General features: G+C 37.0%; 1 protein-coding gene across 4 annotated transcripts in view; it reads left to right on the forward strand.

The window, feature by feature from the left end:
- Window positions 1-20,509, forward strand: part of LOC107689620 (neuronal-specific septin-3-like) — a 96,376-nt gene extending 75,867 nt beyond the window's left edge. For 3 of the 4 annotated variants that reach the window (XM_016487690.1, XM_016487689.1, XM_016487688.1), the window contains exons 3-11: window positions 1,421-1,609; window positions 6,902-7,030; window positions 7,239-7,320; window positions 7,652-7,789; window positions 10,856-10,973; window positions 15,600-15,695; window positions 15,780-15,876; window positions 16,974-17,025; window positions 19,213-20,509. In XM_016487690.1, coding sequence (XP_016343176.1) covers window positions 1,421-1,609; window positions 6,902-7,030; window positions 7,239-7,320; window positions 7,652-7,789; window positions 10,856-10,973; window positions 15,600-15,695; window positions 15,780-15,876; window positions 16,974-17,025; window positions 19,213-19,345 — 1,034 coding nt within the window. In that variant the 3' untranslated portion in view covers window positions 19,346-20,509. The remainder of the gene's footprint in view (window positions 1-1,420; window positions 1,610-6,901; window positions 7,031-7,238; window positions 7,321-7,651; window positions 7,790-10,855; window positions 10,974-15,599; window positions 15,696-15,779; window positions 15,877-16,973; window positions 17,026-19,212) is intronic. The other variant, XM_016487687.1, reaches the window with a different exon arrangement.
- The last annotated feature ends 324 nt before the right edge of the window (window positions 20,510-20,833 follow it).

Genomic DNA, 20,833 nt, shown 5'->3' on the forward strand with positions numbered 1-20,833 from the left:
AGAGCGGGTCTTTTGTGAAGCTAGGAATCCAGTGGCTGTGGGTTTGTTGGCTTGACGCCCTGTCAGGGTGAAGAGAAGCCGATAGGCTTTCTGAATAACTGTACCAAGCCCTGAGAGCTGCCAGTGGATCAGGTTACTGACTTGAAGAATTTTTAACTGCTTTGTCTGCTGGAAAGACCCGCTGATCTATGGGGCCGCAGGCTTTGAGATGGGGCGCCACTGACTTATGTTTGCATCTTCTGCCTAAAAAAGAAAGTTGTACAAACATCTTGTGTTGTTTAGCCTGAATTTTCTCTGCAACCACAGTGTTATCATCACTACATGAGTGTCTTATCACTGATTATGGGTGTTTCTCACACAAAGGAAGTGGTTCCTGTCTTTGTATCATGAAGGAGGCTGGTGGAAGCTTCTGTTTTAAATGTCAGGTATTTCTTATCTAGTTCTTGTGAAGTCACATGTAACACAATCTTGTTGTAAGGAAGAAAAAATGCCTTTTGAATTGTAAATAAAATAGTAAAATGCTTTTGTCTTAAAATGTATATATTGAGGCCTAGTTTAGCAACTGTCATGGTGCCTTTTAGACCTGGAGTTGATGAGCATTTCTTATTCAGATAATATGTGGATATTTTTTTCCAGTGTGTCTGCAGCATGATTGGGTGGAAAACTGATCGTTCTTGTCGCACTTGAATTCGGGTTGCATTTAACTGAAGCATTTCTGTAATTTACGGAACTTTAAAAACGTTGAAAGAATGCATTCAAAATACTTTCTGCCATGTCTTGCATTTCCTTTCATTTCAACCCCTCAGAAAAGATAAGAAATGAGATTCCAAGTCATTTCTCACATTTCTCAGTCCGTCATGGTGACGTGATTGATTTATCAGTGCAACCTTGTTACATATTACTTTCGTAGCTGAACGACAATGCATATGCATTTACACCCTCATTTAAATGTGGTCAAAATCTGTTCCATGTGGTTTCAGAGATCCGATCATATTCCAGACACAATGCGGCTTGGCTTTCGGCATAATGTAACGTGATCCCAACCTGATCTTTGAGGGGTCATGACTCATGAGATTGTTGTACTCTAAATAATGTCAGTAGATGATTTGGAGAGGGGCTCTTTCACATGATGGATGCATTCGAAGAGAGATGAGAACATTTTTGGCCCAATAATGCACCTCAAATAAATGGATATTTATTTAAATCGAGAAGTAAAAATGTGCTAGCTGGCTCCAGGCTGGAGAAGAGTCCCGTTTATTATGTCTGTTTTCAAGTTGTGTAGAAGCACATTCTCTCCGAGAGTATCTGTAACAGCTTATAAAATACCCTGCAGTGTAATGCTGTTGAGTGCATATGAGCGTTAAATCAAAATACCCCATGATATATGGCCCCTCATTGCGTCTTCTCTTCATGTTTGCAGGGTCAGAGGTCATTTCCAGCTACAGCAGCAGTAGCATCATGGCAGAGTCTGTTATGCCAGAGATGCCCCCAGCCATGTGCCTGGAGAAGCCCAGCGTCGACTTCAGCTATGTGGGCATTGATGCCATCCTGGAGCAGATGAGGAGGAAGGCCATGAAACAGGGCTTTGAGCTCAACATCATGGTAGTGGGTGAGTCAATATTTCAAGCATTGATCTCTGAGAAATCAGTCAGATATGTTTCTATTAAATGCTTGCAGCTTTATTTCAGACATTTTAAAATCTAAAATTGTATTTTAATCAGATTTTGTGTAGTTTTATTTCCTCCCACATTGGTAATTTCAGTAATAGCCTTGCTATAAAAATACTCTGTAATTTAGGAATTTGGTGAAACCGTTTTTAAAAAAATGAAGTGAAAGTGCCATAAATTATAATTGTAGAGAACCATTTAATTTTTCAACCTTTAATAAAACAATCTTATGGTAATCAAAGCTTCAATTTTCCATAACACTTCCAACCACACACCTACGCGTGGCAATTACAGTGGGTACGGAAAGTATTCAGACCCCCTTCAATTTTTCACTCTTTGTTATATTGCAGCCAAATTAACTTAAATGATTTTAGCAAATGGCTGCAATATAACAAAGAGTGAAAAATTTAAGGGGGTCTGAATATTTTCCGTACCCACTGTACATGCAGGCTTTCATAAGCAGTGCTCAATTAAATGCCACCAGTCAGGCTGTGTTATTCCATATGCATTTTTATGTTTGTTCTTACATGTTAGTGTGTTCCTGTGTGCGCTTGTTCATGTTTTATCTTTAGGCTCGTGAGGTTGCATATGTTGCAGTTTCTGTTTTTAGTCTGTTAGATGCATTAGTCTGTTAATGAGTTTAATTACATTCACATCTTCAGAAGACGAAGAATAAAACCTACTGTAGTTAAACTGACATTCATGAACTGACATATTCAATGATTACATAATTGTTCTAGTGCACTGAATGTGTTATTTAGTGTTAGCTTACAGTACATTCTCAGAAATGGTAATAGTCAGCAATACTTGACATGCCACATACTTTAGGAGACTGAAATATTTGTACTTTGAGATGATGGTTTGATGTGCAGTGGTATGACTCTTGTGTTGTTTTTGCAAATCACGCTCGCAGCAAATTTCATTTGTCTACTCACTCACATAGTCACCTGTCAAGAAAAGTTCAGACTTCATGAATTCAGCTAGTTCAGAGTGACAAACAGTAATGCTGTCAATCAGGATGGGCTACCAATTCTATCTTAAGTTTAAAAACTTAAACTGAGGGTGCTTTCACACCTGTAGATCGATTGCTTTGTTCCAAAACAGGGATTCAAATTATTACAATGTTGCTTTTTATTCTTGGTGTGGTTTGCTTTCACACGGCAAAGTTTCTAAATGGACCAAATTTGTTTATACAAGTCACGCGCGAGTAAACTGTTCTCTCATTGGTCAAAGTTCCACGGTTTATTTTCCGGGATTCCACTTAGCTGTCAGGGCCGTCATCCGTCAGGATGGAACGACAACAGCATCGCGGGCTTATTGTTGTTTTTTTTTGTAGCTGTCATTATATTAATTTATAATTTTGAGCAGGAGTTCATCGGGAAAACATTTTTAAAATGCACCTACTAGGAAGAAGAGCAATAAAACGGCATTATAAAATGAAAAAGTGTACTTTGATTTTGAATGGCGTGCTCATCCACAGACATTCACAGGTTTATTTTGAAGTATTAGCAAAACAACAAAGCTAATGCTTTTCACAGAACTTACGTAATTACCAATTATACATTGTGATATAGCCTGGTTCGTTGGTCCGTTAGATCGGATTGCTTTCTCACTACAACCGAACCGCTCCAGAGTTCGTTTTCAATCGGTCCGAGACCACCTCGTTCAGGCGATCTCGGACCGATTGTTTTGGTGTGGATCCGAGCGCGATTGCCGTGTTCACATATGCCCAAACGAACCGAGCTAAGGGGGGAAATGCGCGGTTAGGGGTTAGTATTTGTTTCAGCATTGAGAATGCAATCAGCACTGTGATTGACACAAACAATGAAATCTTTAGAATCGGCTGCAGTTTCCATTTAACTGGTATGAGGAAAAAATATGCATATGATTTTTTTGACATATTTGAAAGTTATTTTTATGGGCTTTTATGCCTTTTTATTAGGATAGGACAGTAGAGAAATGACATGAAAGCATTGGGTGGAGAGAGGGGAGCGGGATTGGCAAAGGAAATTGAGACAGGAATCAAACTTGGGTCGCCATGAGCGCAGTTTTGCTGTATGTCAATGCACTAACCACGAGGCTATCGGCGCCGATCTATGACATGTTTGAAAAGTAGATTTTCACATTTTCTCAAGAATATATGAGCACCGCTGTGGTTTTCCTATTCTGCTTTGGGTCATTCTAAATGTGGTACTAAATCTAACTAAATGCTAAATAAATATACTAAATACGTCCAATGTTTTGCGATGCAACCGCAGTCTGAATGGTCATATCGTAATTCATATGACTTAAGTCACTCTAGATTGACATTTGTCACAATTCTGCGTTGATTTTACATATACTACTACATATTCGGTAGTTCTTTGATTTTTCAGTTAATATGGAAGACAGTCGTGATGGTGGTCGGTGGAAGGACAGTGAAGTATAAGTATTGCAGTGACAGAGTTTTATATAAGCAAAGCTTGAGTGAGAATTAGAAATAACATTGCTTACTTTTTCAACATCCTCACCTGCATCCTATTTTTTTCATGTGCATGAATTCGCTGGCTTCGGCGGCACTTTATAAACAAATGCATAAACACTGATTTCAGTGGCCTTCATATTTTCCTCCGTATGACAGCATGCTGTGTGCCATCTTTCTTATTGTTCTTTTGTGCATAAGAGTCAGTTCAGGATCATAATCAGCTCACACTCAAATCTGATATAGGCCACATTAAAAAAAAAATGTGAACAGGCAAACATCCAGTTTGAGTTTAGAGAATTCTGTTGTTTTATCTTTTGAAATTAAGTTGCTGAAGTCTTACAGTTTGCTTGTGAAAATGGGTTAATAACTTTAGACAAGTGGAGTTTGGAATGAGGAAATAAGAATGAAAATTAGGGAACGATGTGTGTTTTGAGTAATGTGATAGGGCAAAATGTTTAGGGCGTCACCTGGTGGTATTTTTCCATTTCAGCATTAGCATCCCAGAGGACGCAGTCCCTGTATTAAAGGGGTCATATGATGCGATTTCAAGTTTTCCTTTCTCTTTGGAGTGTTACAAGCTGATTGTGCATAGATAAGATCCCTGAAGTTGCAAAGACTAAAGTCTCAAAACCAAAGAGATATTCTTTATCCAAATAATGATCTTTAAAAAAGCATCATATGACCCCTTTAAACCTCAAATGATTTATGTAGTGTTTACAAGAGGAAATAATTACGAGCTCCATTGAAGACAGCAAAATTAACCTGTACTGCAGCTGGTTTCTCACATGTGGCTCTCTGGGTCATTGTGGCCAAACCTGCTGTTGACTTAACCCAGTCAGAGCTGAGAGAGCCAACCCTCGTTCCCAGCTGCAGCCCGTTTATTCTGACTCCTGTCTCTCATTCCATCACATTTTCCTAATGCAAGTGTCAGAAAGTTGAAAAGTGCTGCCTTTATAGGCAGTATACAGGGAAAGGAAGGCAGCAAGGCACATCTGAATCCAATGTCAGCGGTGGGATTGGATGACAGGGTGTTTAGAGAGAGAGAATTAGCAGCCCTGCTCCGTGCAGAAAGGAGCAGGCCCTCATTACTACAGTGTGATGAGACCAAGGCTGAGGGATGTGAGCTAGCGAGGTTGAAGAAAACCACAGCTAAATACAAGCTCCTGTTAGCAAGAGCCAATGAAATGATAGTTTCATTCCAACCTCAGGACAGCTCGAGTGGAAGCATCACTCGTGATCTGTGAATGAAGAAGGGCATATAAACAGTATTCAACATCCTTCGAATTTTTCATGTTTTGTTGTTTTACATTGATTTATTTAGTCTTTTTGGCAGTGATCAAATAAATAATGCAACTATTTATTTAAAAATAAAATAAAAATGTCCTCTCTTTCCTGCATTTTACCTTTGCTCTAGCTTGTGTACTAATATAGATTCTAATTTAAACTTGGCAATTTTTACTAATTAATATTATTGGCTCAATTGAAAGTCTTGTTTTGTATAAAACCATCTTCTGTGTAATGTAAATGTTCATTGTTTCATGTCTAAATGAAAAATTCTACACATTTGTTAAGATTGATTGCATTTATTAAAAACAAAAAATATATGCATAAGTATTCACAATATAGTCAATATAGACGTCCAACTATAAATTCTCAATTGGATTGAGATCTAGACTCTGACTTGGCTCATTAATGTTGTTTATAAGCCATTATTATGTACTGTAGCTTTGTGTTAATGTGCAGGCATCTTCTTTCATCCCCACAGAATGATGTCGCCACCACCGCTCTTCACAGTGGGGACGGTGTGTTTGTGATGATGGACAGCATTTGGCTAGCTCCAAACGGGGTGTTTGGTCTGACAGCCAAAAAATGGCTCAATTTTGGTCTCATGAAACCATAGAAGCTTCTTCCAGCTGGCTGCAGAGTCTCCCACATGCCTCCTGGCACTCTGTAGCCGAGATGCCATGTGACATTTTTGAACAGTGGCTTCTCTTTGCCACTCTCCCATAAAGCTGTCTCAGCCACTGAAGCTGAACTCTTTTCAGAGTCTCATTAGTCTCAGTTTTTGGAGAAGATTTACAGCTCTGCCATGCTCTTTCTTCTGTTTCTTAATGATTGATTTACTGATATACTCAAAGGGATATTTAATTGAGTTTGCTAAATGTAATTATTTTAGATACTTTTGTATAGATATGTTTTCACTTTGTCATTAAAGATCAGTAATTCATCAAATGCTAGTGCCATTTTAACCCCTGAAGTGAATATTCTTTTATCTGTTTCTCACAGTCTGTGCTCTCATGCATCCGTCTTAGGGTTGGAATAATACACTACATGACTTTTCAAATCTGAACAGATTTTAAAATACTGGCCATCATACACTTTCCGACTGTAACAAAAAACTGTGCATCATACACTAAACGATCAAGAATCACAGACTCCCAGACTTTCAAGTTCTTAACACATCAATCTTGAGCAGAAACACGCCTCGTTGCTGGGAGACAAATTAACAAATGAAAACATTGTGTTATAAAATTGGCTAAAAATATCAAACATATTTGTTTTCCTCCAACTGAATCAAATCAAAGTCTGAAGTTTAAAAAAATCAGAGTCTGTTCCCATCATACACTGTGATTTCTGTGAAGTCTGTCAATTCTGACTGACATAAATCTGAAAACTTTTCAGCAACTAGCATTGACTCATCTAGATCTGGGCAGAATTACTGTAGTGTATTCCAATCTTATGTTGATATGATTGTTGTACATGTGTACAGGTCAGAGTGGTTTAGGGAAGTCCACACTGATGAACACGCTCTTCAAGTCTAAGGTGAGCCGCAAGTCTTTCTTGGGCACGGCTGAGGAAAAGATTCCCAAAACCATTGAGATCAAGTCCATCAGTCATGGTAAAGCTGCACAGCTAGACCCATTTTCTGTCATTTTTAATGAAATGTGTCATTTATACATTCATGCATGGCCATCACCCATAATGATCTTGAGTTCAAAGAGACTAGAATTCACTAGAATTCAATAAAATCTTAATTTCCTCAAGCTTAAGTGGACATGCTTTATTGTGTGCGTTAGTTTTAATACTGTCGGCCATCTTTTACACAGATATCGAGGAGAAAGGAGTTCGAATGAAGCTGACAGTCATAGACACACCAGGGTTTGGTGACCAGATCAACAACGAGAATTGGTAAAGTAGCCTCCAGTTTTGATATGGTCTAAAATGCGCTTAGTTCAGTCAGGTCCTCTTCTGTGAAATATAAATGACAATCTAAAGCAGTTCTGTTAGTGTTGGCCGGTATAGTTGTTCTGGGCACGCTCTGCGCCCATCTGTGAAGCCATGCTTGAAGAACAGCAATCAAACTCTCCAAAATAACAACCATCAAAGTGATCCTGATCAACACTTCATTGACTGGAAAATCCTGAGAGATCAATCTAGTGTTAAACACTCTTAGTCTAAAGATATTTTGAGGGGGGGGAGTGTCATTACATTTCTCTCTCATTCTATCTCCTTTCAACAGTTGGCAGCCCATAATGAAGTTCATCAATGACCAGTATGAGCAGTACTTGCAGGAAGAGATCAATATTGACAGGAAGAAGAGGATCCCAGACTCACGAGTGCACTGCTGCATATACTTCATACCACCCACAGGACACTGGTTAGTAAGCATACTTTAGAAGTGACTTGAAACACGTCCTTATTTACCTAAACATCCATGTGAACATAAGTGCACTTTGGATCCCTCTAAAGGGCTTGTGCTGCATATACCTCATGTGTAGTAACTAATATCAACTCTGTTAGCATGAATAAGTGTTGTATGTTTCCTGCCTAATTATTATGTACAATAAAGGGGGGAAACTAGGACAGTTGTAGTAGTACAGTTCCTCCTGCAGAATGAGGTGATGTTCAGTGTATAGTAAATCAAGACAAGCTGTCTTGAACACACTAACTGTGACCAGATATAAATACCCCTAAGACTTGTTCTCATTACCTTTTTTTTTGAAAAAGGCTCTGTCTGGGCATCTTTCATTTTAATAATTTAGCTTTAAAACTGACCTGGTTGTAAAATTAGTGTTGAGTGGAGTCACCACACTTATTTTAACAAGGCCTTGTATAACACATTACTGCTTGACCTTTGGCTTACAGAAACATTTAGCAAGCCAAAAAGCATTTTTTTCCATCTTAATTTCAGTATATAGTTCTTTGGGATTTTAAAACATTTTATAGATTGAAATGCGCTTTGCCCTCCTGAGCAGCTACTGTTTACATCAGGGATTTGTATTCACTGTTTACCATTAGCACATTTCCTTGTTACATCTAATAATATCTTAGTGCCAGATTAGGTGGGTGGTCTGTGCTGTTGTTTCTCTCTGATGGAGAATCGTTGTGTATGCTTGTGTTTTTATGGCTGCTGTTGGCCAGCATGAGTTTCCAGGCTTTCTGCGTTCTTCTTCACATACTGCAGGATAGTTTTTAGTGGCCTTTACAATAAAATGTGTATATGCATGTGTACACATGCTCAGTTTCCGGACAGAGGCACGACACACATTAGCCGAGATGCTTTCTGTCTGTCTAACATCTGATAGCGCAGAGTAAATATTAAGAGACTGGACTAAGTGTAAAGCAGACCACCTAAATAGAGTTTATACCAAAATATTGATCTTCTCCGGGCTTAATTTGTGTCAGCAGAAATACTGTGTAGTATATGACCTGTACATAAGTTTAATAAAAGGGAAAAAATCAAGTATGAACAAATGAATTGAATATTATATATACACACTACCGTTCAAAAGTTTAAAGAGGTATCTTATGCTCACTAGGGCTGCATTTGTTTGATGAAAAATACAATAAAAACAGTAATATTATGAAATATTATTACAATTGAAAATAACTGTTTTCTATTTGAATTTATTGTCATTTATTCCTGTGATGCAAAGCTGAATTTTCAGCATCATTACTCCAGTCTTCAGTGTCACATGATCCTTCAGAAATCATTCTGATATGCTGATTTGCTGCTCAAGAAACATATTATTATGAATCTAAAAGCAGTTGTTCTGCTTAATATTTGTATGGAAACTTTGATACATTGTTGTTGTTTTTTGATGAACAGAAATTTCAACATTATTTATTTGAAATAGAAATATTTTGTAACATAATAAAAGCCTTTACTGTCACTTCTGATTAATTTGAGACATCAATGTATGAGACATAACACTATCCATCTCTCCAACCTATTTTGAAAAAGATCTAAGGACCCTGAGCACACATGCCAACCACACACCCGTGGATTTGGTGTCTTGATGCTCCGGTGCGTGTGGTGCAGGCCTTTCTGTGGGCCGCTGTGAATGACTTACTGTTTTATGTCCATCCAACAGCTGCATTCTGGCTTTGAACAGCTCGGCTAATTAGAGTCAAACAGTCAGCCACAGAGACTACAGACTGGGTCTGCTGCAGTCACGCCGGCAGGACATTTGTTCAGTTCTAAAAATCTGTGCCTTTTCCTGTTCACTTTTTTCCCGTTTCACTTTCAAAGGTCTCCTTACACCTTTGTAAAAGCATTGCGTGAATAATCTTTCCATGCCCAAGCATTTTTAGAGTGCGTCACATCGCAGAGCATGTGTATTTTTGGTGATTTTCGCCCTCTGGTGGTGGTGGTAGAAACAGGTTTCAATATAGTGCTTTTAAAGGGATAGTTGAATGAAAGTTCTGTCATTAAAAAAATGAAAATTCTGTCATTAGTTACTCGCCCTCATGTTGTTCCAAACCCGTAAGACCTTCGTTCATCTTCGGAACACAAATTAAGATATTTTGATGAAATGTGAGAGCTCTCAGACCCTGCGTAGACAGCAACGCAACTGTAATGTTCCCAGGTCCAGAAACGTGACATCGGTAAAACAGTCCATGTGACATCAGTGGCTCAACTTCAGTTTTGTGAAGCTACGAGAATACTTTTTGAACTCAAATAACAATTTATTTAACAATTCTTCTCCCCGAGTTACGTCTTCTGCCATTTTGGAGAGTACCCAAGAGCGTAATCGACGTAATCAGCGTTGTTTACGTTCTTCTGTCATTAAAAAAATGAAAATTCTGTCATTAGTTACTCGCCCTCATGTTGTTCCAAACCCGTAAGACCTTCGTTCATCTTCGGAACCCAAATTAAGATATTTTGATGAAATGTGAGAGCTCTCAGACCCTGCGTAGACAGCAACGCAACTGTAATGTTCCCAGGTCCAGAAACGTGACATCGGTAAAACAGTCCATGTGACATCAGTGGCTCAACTTCAGTTTTGTGAAGCTACGAGAATACTTTTTGAGTGCAAAAACAAAAATTAATTTCACAGTTCTTCTCCCCCAAGTTACTACTTCCGCCATTTTAGAGAGTATCACAACTCATGCGCGCTTTCCCCCCGAACGTAAACAATGCTGATTACGTCAATTACGCTCTTGGGTACTCTCCAAAATGGCGGAAGATGTAACTCGGGGGAGAAGAATTGTTAAATAAATTATTTTTGTTTTCTTTGCACTCAAAAAGTATGCAGGGTCTGGGAGCTCTCAGATTTAATCAAAAATATCTTAATTTGTGTTCCGAAGATGAACGAAGGTCTTACGGGTTTGGAACGACACGAGGGTGAGTAATTAATGACAGAATTTTCATTTTTGGGTGAACTATCCCTTTAAGAAGTGCACTCCATCACATCACTTTCTCCTTTGTAATTTTCCTCAGTCTTAGGCCTTTGGATGTGGAGTTCATGAGACGTCTTAGTAAGGTGGTGAACATCGTTCCTGTCATCGCTAAGGCTGACACCCTGACTCTGGAGGAGAGGGACTTCTTCAAAAAGAAGGTGAGCTAAAGTTTGACTTACAAATGAATGATTGTTGTTGCTTTCTTCTTTACAGAGTTCAAGTTCATATGCTGCTATACTTTTTTTTATTATTATTTAGACAAAATATTGTAGATGCTGTAGAATAAATAGTTAATTTAACTGACTGCCATGTTGTGTTGCTGGTCTTTGTTAGATGGCTCAGTGACATGACTTTATTGTCATGATTTATTGATTTATTTTAAAAATACATTTAAAAATACCATTCATACATAAAAAGTGACTGGTTTGCTAAATATTTTTGTAGTCAAAAATGTCAGGATGCTACAACTGTCCTAATATCATAAATCGAAAGAAAAAATTAATTAAAAGAAATCCTTAAGTAGTTTGACATATTCTTTTCTTCTTTATATGAATATTCTTTTAACATAATATTATTTCTCAAAAATGAAAAGCTTCAACAGAACCGCTTCACTGCGTATTAATATTTGAAAAACACTTACAAATCAAACTGAAGTGGTGCCGAGTATCTTTAAATAACATTTTTATGATAAGACAAGGTTAGTTCAGGTTGTAAAATGTCACGAAGTGTGGCAAAAATACCAACTTAATATGAAATTGTATTTTATGAAATCATGACCTTTTTCTTTATTGAATATAGGAAAAAATAAATAATTATTTACATATATTTTATTAATACTTTGTCCAAAATAATGAAATTAGGATTGTACACTCACATGTATTCAAGGTGTAAGGAAAATATGTTAATAGTACATTACACGGACTTTTTGAGTCATTAAACTTACATTTTCTTGAAAATGGCATTAATGTTTTTCAAAACTCTGTTTCTGTGTGCATTTCTAAAAACTTGCCACATATATTTTTAAAAGATTATTCATTTCCTTTATCGTGGATACTCATATTGTATTTTTGTGCCAGGCATGTTGTATGAGATAGAATCAGACAAAATACAATGTGGATCTTTGTGCGGCAAGCCCCGGTGGAATAATGTGAATACAGTATCACAAACCGGTGCATTGATGTGTGGAAGAACTAGTACATGCTGTCATGCTGTTATTCTAGCTGTAGCTGGCAAACTGAGTCAAGACTGCAGATGGTGGTGTCTCTGCAGCTTCTACAGAAACACTACTGCCCTGTCAAAGCACTAATGCAGTTTTATTTACGATATGATGGTGTATTACTTAAGACAATTGGCATGGCAAAAAAACAAGGACTGTCTTGAGAGTCTCAAACTTATTCTTTGCAGGGTTCCCACGCTTCTTGAAAGTACTTGAAAGTACTTGAATTTCAGACATATGGATTCAAGGCCTGGAAAGTACTTGAAAACAAACATAGGTCCTTGAAAGTGCTTGAATTAAATTCGAAATAAATTTTGTTTATGCAGGGATTAAAGTTTTCCACCGCTACGATGGATTTCCGTCAATTGGAAAAACAATTAGGGGAAAAGAAACATGTAGCGCGTTGTTGTTGTTGTTGTTCTGCCGGCACACCAAAAATCATCCCCGCCGCTGCAGCTTCTCAGTGACAACTGACGCCGCTTGCATCATTCACAGTCGGGTTATTAGCAGAGAACACAGAGCAGAACTTGAATTTCGGCGCGGGATTGCGCGGCTATTAATAACAATTCTACTCATTCCCGCAGGTTCCGCACTTATAACGCGATGACAGATGAAGGAATGTATCATTTGCATGTGCTTTTGAGTCTTGAGAACTCACTCGCGCTCTCTCATTTTCTGTGCGCCCACAGATCGTGATAAGGAGAGTGACAGCTTTTAATAGTTAAGGAAGTTTGCAAATGTGATATTTATTTAATACAACAGTTCAGTAAACAAGTACTGCCTGATTTTGCTCTGTTTCTTTACAACGAAAATAGTTCCAACTATAGTAACAGCTCAGCCGCTTCGCATATCTAAAAGCAAACACGGCTGAGTTTCATTCATTCAATGAAAGTGCATTTTTGAACGAATCTAGTGAGTCAGTGATTCATGATTACCCATTCATAAACAGTCACATGCTTCATTCCTGAATGAATCAGCCGTTCGAACGAATCAATTGAATGAATGATTCAGTGATAAAATCAGACTTGCCGCCACCTGCTGGCGGATTTAGTTGAATTTTTAGCGTATCATTTCAGTTATTTAAATCATTTATTTCTGTATTCAAAATTTTATATTTAAAACATTAATCTCCACATAAATGTATGAATTTAATTGCACTCATGCCACCTCTGAGCCTCATTAAACGTCTGAGAATGTACCTTCAAGCCACTTGTGTTCTTCTGTGCCACCTCTGTAGTACAAATACATTTTTTATTAATATTAATTTCATATGATTGGTAACCTATTTGTCTTATTCTACTTCCTATTATAGTGTTTTAAATAGAAATTTTAAAAAGCTTATAAACATACATTTTTTAATTTGACATAGATGAAAATGATGCCATTGCAAAGGTAAAAAGAAAATACCCCTGTAAGTCACTTTGAGTCAAATGTCACCTCGTATTAGGAAGGCTAATTTTTGATCAGAATTTTTTATTATTGATCAGAAGGTGCTCCTAAATTTGTTAAATTAGGAGGACAAGCTCTCCTAATTACAAGAAGAAAAAATTGCCTTTAAACTGTGTGTGTGACGGGTATGGCTATGGAATGGGGTTTGGCTGAGGAAACATTTTCAGTCAAAAGATTTTTTTTTGCTTTAACCCGTTTATGGCGCTATTTCAAAAATTGTCCTATATGTTCTGTCAAAGACAGAACGAAATGGCACTAATGATTGGGGGTGGAGATGGGGGAGCGCGAAAAAAAGCGCGTGTCTGTTGATGCGCAGTACACAGTGCGTGCATAATTATTAGGCACTTTGATATTCTGATCATATTTTTTTCCAAGCACATTTTACCAATTCCAAACCACATCAATCTTAATAACTACTATTAAGATTTAACTCGGACTGAGAAGTAAAAAATTATTAAATCCCCATGAGAAATATTAAAAACTAATGCAATACAGAAATTTCAATGTTAAGGGGCATGATCATTGGTCAGCAAAATGCTCATTGGGTCAGCGGGGTCAGAAAAAAACAGGTGGAGAAGAAAAGAGGCATGTTAACTGCAAAAGAATTAATGAATGTATGTGATGAATTAAGTGTGAAACCATCAGGAACCTTTTAGTCTCCAGTGCCACTATTTTCCAGAACTGCAACCTTGAGTCTCCAGAATTCCAGAATCTGGCAGTAAGTTTTAAGAGCTCATTTTTGTCAGTCTCTGCAAGACAGACTTTTCAGGATAGGAGATGGACTAAAAATTAACTCCCAAAACTTACTGCAACATGGAGCTAAGGAGAAAAATGTAGAACTTAAAAAAATAGGACTTTCTATTTGCTTTTAAACTGTAAACGCTTTTCACTCATTTTTTTTAAATTTCTTTTCTTTATATTTTTTTGCAGATTTGCATGTTCATTAAATATTTTCAAAAAATACTGACGTTTTGAGCAGCTGCATTCCTCTAGGCTTAGAAATTGAATTTGAAAATTACCAGTACTGACTTCAATGGATTTCATTAAATTCCTTTGAACACAACCGCTCAAACCGGTCTAAATTTATGAAACCTACACATTCAAAACATTGTTACTCTGAAATTTTTAATGTAAATGTTAAGTGTAAGTGAACTGTTAAGTAATGTAAGGTCTTTCATGACACTACATATGCTGGGGTGTGAATTTGATAGGTGCTTGATATAAAATAAATGGTGCTTTAAAAAGTCCTTGAAAGTCCTTGAATCTGGTGTTCATGAAAGAGTGGGAACCCTGTCTTTGCTTTTGATTATTCTGAAACAAAGCCGCAGTGGACTTGTTTATGCAGTTGTAGAGCACTGGTATGAGTCTAAGACACATGGTATAATGAAGTGTAGGTAAGCCACATCTGTTCTGGGGTTGTTAGTTGCATTTCACATAGCAGTAAGGAAGCACTCGCCAACCTCAACGGCTCCTTGTGCTTGTGCTGGCGTGCCTCTTACAGGAGAAACACATGCTGTTTGGAGCACAGACATAGATCTTTCTCAGGTTTGGAAAAAGCTCCTGACAGATTTCCAAAAGCATTTCTTCTCTAACCAGTAAGGGAAAAGTATTACATTGATGTCACTTCCAGTATTGCACAAAATTGATGCATTCAAAAGAAGTTTGTTTCTGTTGCTATTTGAAATATATTATTGATGAATGGTTCAAATGAATGATAACACACTGTAAAAAGTAATGAGTTGAACTTACTTGTAAAACCTGTGGAAACTGATTGCCTCAAATTCCTGAAGCAAATTAGTTTATCATTTTTGAGTTAATAAAACTTACTGTAACTTTGTATAGGTAACTTGTGTATATGTATAGGTTACCAGAAAACTTGCTTTTTTTTTAACGTCATCTCCCATCTCCTGTACACGTTCACGTTGCGCATACGCAGGGACTCCCAACACATTGAAGAAATTAAAATAGGAGTAGCAGAACACATTAATGTTTTTGTCATTTACTCGCTTTTCTTAAGTAGATTCAGTGATTACTTTTTACAGTGCATGATTTTTAATCATTTATCCATATCATATATACGGTACTTTGCTCCTGAAGGACTGTGTCATTTTTTTTATAGATCAGGGAAGAGCTTCGAGCCAATGGGATTGATGTCTACCCACAGAAAGAGTTCGACGAGGATGCAGAGGATAGAACAATCAATGAGAAAATAAGAGTGAGTTTGCTGTACATTCAGAAAACATCCATGGTTCATTTAAGAACATGCTGATGTTATCGGTTTCTTTCCTCTGTCCATTAGGAGATGATTCCTTTCGCAGTAGTAGGAAGTGACCAGGAGTATCAGGTCAATGGGAGAAGACTATTGGGAAGGAAAACAAAATGGGGAACCATTGAAGGTATTGTGACTCTTTAGAGAAGAGAAAGAAAGTGATTAGCGGACAATGCAGACAGCAACATTCCTAAAGCACGTCAAGGGAGTTCATGAACCGCAGACACACGGCTATGAGTCAAACATCAGAAAGCCTTATCCTTGGTAAATGAGGACCCACTCAGAAGACCATTATGAGTGCGTCACTTTGCCTGGGAGTCGGCGTCCTGCTGGACAGTTAAATGCCTTTATCACTGAGCCTCATTGACAGGGACTTCACCATTTCCCCAGTTCCTCAAGTAATTTAATTACATATAATAATAATATTATTGCTTATTACTTCAGGATTTTTTGGTGAATAGAAAGATGGGGGGGGGGCATTTATTTAGAATAGAAATCTTTTGTAACATTATAAATATCATGTTGAATTTTAGATTATAGTATTGTAAAATTATGTATTATTATGTTATATCATTTATACAGACTAAAGTCTTAGTTATTGTCTGTTATAATCAACATTATGCCACTGAAGCTGTCAGAAGCTTGCTACTTCTTGACTTGCCGTTGTAGAGTAATATACAACCTTGTTTGAATAGTAACTATCTGGGTGGTTGATGTACTTAGCAGCTCACATAGTAAAAACTGTAATTTTTGGTGAGGTGTTTTGAGAGTCAAATGACTCTGTAATTTATCCTGTAATCTTTTTGAAGAGCTTGACTACTCTTATTAAAGTCTCTCTTTGAAAACCTTTCATTTCCTGCTCTGGATGTCTACTCCATGGTGGCTTTCTTGTTCTGTTTCATGGAGTTTGACGTAATCTATAATTCATAAACATTTTTTCACATCCAGGCAGCTGTGGATTTGTCACAGCGAATTTGTCAGGCTCTCAGGGTTATCTTTTTTGGAAGGCTTCGGTTTAAATTGAATTACTAGAGATTGAGGTGATAATGTCTCATCTCTGTCCACCTCCCCCCCGAGTATACCTGCAACAGCTCCACCTAGTGAACAAGCGGTTATTGCTTTATGTTGCTCCAAATGGCTAGAGAGGAAAACTGAATTGATCTGTTTATTGCTCTTTGTCTTCTGTTTGTAACTCATGTTTCTGCTGTGTTTTGGTGTCTATAGTTGAGAATATTGCCCACTGTGAGTTTGCTTACCTGCGGGACCTCCTCATAAGGTCAGTCTGTGTCTGTGGTTAACAAACAGTATTACAAGTATACACTTGTGGGGAAAAAAGTGTGCTTAATTGTGTCAAATGTGCACTTTGTAACATACTTTAGATCTTAAAAGTATAAATGTATTTTTTTTTAAACTGTACTTTAATTAAAAGGCCATTTAGGTTTAAGTAAGGAGTACAAGTTCATGTCTGCTTCTTCATACACTTAAGTGCACTTTAAAAAATGTGCTTTGTAATATGTCAAATTTGTTTTATTAAAAGTAGATTTGAAATGTTTTAATAATCGTGCTTCAAAGATGTACACTTATTTTTTGTTAAAGTACATGTACTTGGTTTATAATTTTAACCGTAGTGTGTTATTTGACATTTAAAATTTATATATTTTTGATGTACTAAATTGCAATTAGAAATATATTTAAATGCGTGTCATACGGGTTTCAATAGAAATTACATTCAATTATATTTTAGTTTACGATAAATCCTTATCAGGATATTCAACAGTACACTAAGTACATATTTCAAAGACAATAGAAATAATTATGAATTTTAGGGCTGGGTTTTGACACAAATTTCACGATTTGATTCTCGTTCACAAGCTTGCGATTCGATTCAATATCGATTATTTTGGATATATATCAGGTACAGTACATGCCAAATTTTCTCAAGGAAAAAACATTTTGTAATGCTGTAAAATATACACGAGAGTCAATTGGCACTACATTACTATAATATTGAAGGTTAAAATTGACTGATTTGTTAAAATTACACTTAATGAAGTTTTTAAAATAATAAAAATTACAATTACATAATATTTCTACTTCAATTTGTTTTTGTTTTTTTTATATAAACAGTGGTGGCTGTCATAACTTGGATTTATTCAAACATAAATTAAACATTGAAGAACAGTAAAATATATAATGAATATGTTATATGGTGCATATATTTAGCAAAATGCCCCTCTCTACAGTTTATTTTTCTATCTGACTAATGAGTTTATGGTCACCGAATATGTTTTTTCTGAGGTAAATATGACGTTACGCGACTTTGTTTACAAGCCGTTATATTGACGTCTTTGCGTGGCTGAAACACTGATTGAGCGATTACATGAGACAGAATACAGATTGTAAAGTTGTACTCTTTCTTTTAACTTGCCTTCGGATGTTTAGTCATGTTTATTTTGTGCTGAAACTGGTATTAATGTGGAGGAGATCTGATCAGTTCACGTGTGCCTCGCGTTGTTTGAATACTGAAATACAATGGACAGAATTTGAAATCTGAGACTTTGTTTCATATTAAAAGTACCTGTTTGAATACTGAAATACAATGGACAGAATTTGAAATCTGAGACTTTGTTTCTTATTAAAAGTACCAAAGCACAATGCTTATTGCGATATATTGGATGGGAAGTGCCCTTCAACGTTCCGTCCATTGACTGAAAACAGACTAGACTAATCGATTCTTGGGATTTAAGAATCGATATCGTTCCGTAAAAATGAGAATCGATTAATATCGAGATATCTATATTTTTTACCCAGCCCTAATGAATTTGCATATACTGTAAAGATTATTTTGTCTGAATTACGTCCCAGTTAAGATGGTTAAAAGGGCACTCTAAAGTTCAGCTAATTGCATTTACTATAAATTTAAACTATAATACATTTTAATTTAATTGAAATTAGCATGGATTTAAATGTCAGAAAACATTACTGTATATTGATTAAAAGTATATTATTTCCGTAACTACTCTTTTTAAAAATATGCTAAAGTGTACTTCTTTTTCACAAGTGTACAGCTGTGACACTAAATTTTGAATGGTTTATCCAAAAAATGTAATTCTGTCATCATTTGCTATTTTCTTGTCACCTTTGTTTTATCCATGCAGTGAAAGTCAGTCAAAGTCAAAATCTTGTTCAAACAGTTTGGAGTCATTGTATGCACACAAAAAAAAAAAAAAAAAAAATTGGAGGCATTTTTTCAAATATCATCTTTTATGTTCCACAGACTAAAGTAGGTTAAAATGGGTGTGGACATTTTTAAGGGTCAGTAAATGATGACAGAATTGTCATTTTTGGGCGAACCATCACTTTAATTCCAAGTGAACGTGTTAGGGACATCTGCATTATTCATTAGCCATCATGCTGAGCTTTTTTTTGGCATTCTAACGTGTGATTGGCTCATGTCCTGCAGAACCCACATGCAGAACATCAAAGACATCACCAGCAGCATCCACTACGAGATGTACCGTGTCCGTCGGCTCAACGAGAACAACACCCAGGCCAACGGCCTCGGCGAGCACCATCCGGCCTGCCACGAAATCTAGCTCCCCATCCAAACGACCCCTCCACCCCCATTCCTCACTCCTCTCCAATCCCCAACCCTCCATTCACCTCACGCTCTGTCCCGCCCCCTTCCATCAGCCATGGACTGAGGTGAAGAGGTCCATCTAGAGAAGCACATAATGACTTCACCTCCAAGAAACTCCAGCACAGTGGAGGGCCGAAGAGGTCAGAAATACAGAAATACAACCGCTAAAGAGCTTCTCCATATACTGCATGCATTTGACTCGATCTGCTGATGCTCCAGGTCTGTGTCTGTGTGCAGAGGTTGATTATGAGGCAGGTTCTGATTGGTCAAGCTGTGTGAAAAGCTCTTCACATGCATCACTCTTCCTTTTGATTTTTACAGGAGATTTCTCAGAAGGCTCCTTTTTATGTGATTTGTTGAATGCTCTCTTAATATTTATGCTTAATTTTGAACGGATAAGTCATCTTCTGAAACCAGAGCTGATGTGGCAGCACCATTATAAAACTACAGGTTATCTGATGTCTTTCCCTCCAAAATGTATACTGGTTGCCTACGGCATTGTGGAGAACCTGGTGTGCCGTTGTTCCTGCTATTTGTTTTATCACATCTGTGCAAATAATTACAGGAAAACTGACTAATTGGATCCCTGGTACCATATAAAAACAGTAATGATTGAAATTACAGCTTTGGGATTTGTGTTGGAAAGATTATCCAAACTGAATAGTATTTATGTCGATTAAATGGGATTGTTATGTACTTTATACAAACGATCTTATTTATTGCAGAATGTGACCTGAACTGGAAGGAGAATCGCAGTGGGTTCAATAGGCTTTTAATGAATCATTTAATTTTGTGTATAAACCCGGTACACTGTTTTTATCAGGCAGTATTCAGTGCCGTTTATCTTAGACCTTCCAGACTGCCTCGTTCTCTTCCAGTCATGCCAAATATGTGGAAATCTGCACCATCTTTTGTCAGTTTAAGTGTCTTGTTTTGTCTTGGCCTCGAGGAAAGGGCCTACAGGAGAGGGAACTTAAAGCTGCCTGCCACATCTGGTGAGGAGCCACTTTTAAGAACGGTGGAATTCCTCAGGCTTTGTTCTTGTCTGCAAGCCCCTTTATAAATGCTCGTCATTGGGAAAATATCTTTGTTTTGTCCTGTGCTGTATATTCATAGTGATTACATTTTTGTATTGGCATTCAGAGTAACACAAATAACTTTGATATCCTGTTATTTTAAAGAAATAAAGATTTAAATGGTAAATAATTATTTGGACTCTCTTTATAAATGATTAATTGACTCCTAAATGTGTCTAGACTTTGTAATTGCACACATTTTTTGGGTAATGGGAAACATTTAATAATGAGTCCTGTTTTCCACTCCATGATTCATGACTTTTGCCATCTAGGTGCTAAATTACATTGTCAGTCAGGTTAAATGAACTGCTTTTAAAGGCATTTAATTTTGACAATCATTTGACATTTGCTCTTGTAGAAGTATGTGA

Source organism: Sinocyclocheilus anshuiensis, unplaced genomic scaffold, assembly GCF_001515605.1.
Source record: "Sinocyclocheilus anshuiensis isolate Anshui unplaced genomic scaffold, SAMN03320099.WGS_v1.1 scaffold813, whole genome shotgun sequence".
NCBI classification, from domain to species: Eukaryota; Metazoa; Chordata; class Actinopteri; order Cypriniformes; family Cyprinidae; genus Sinocyclocheilus; species Sinocyclocheilus anshuiensis.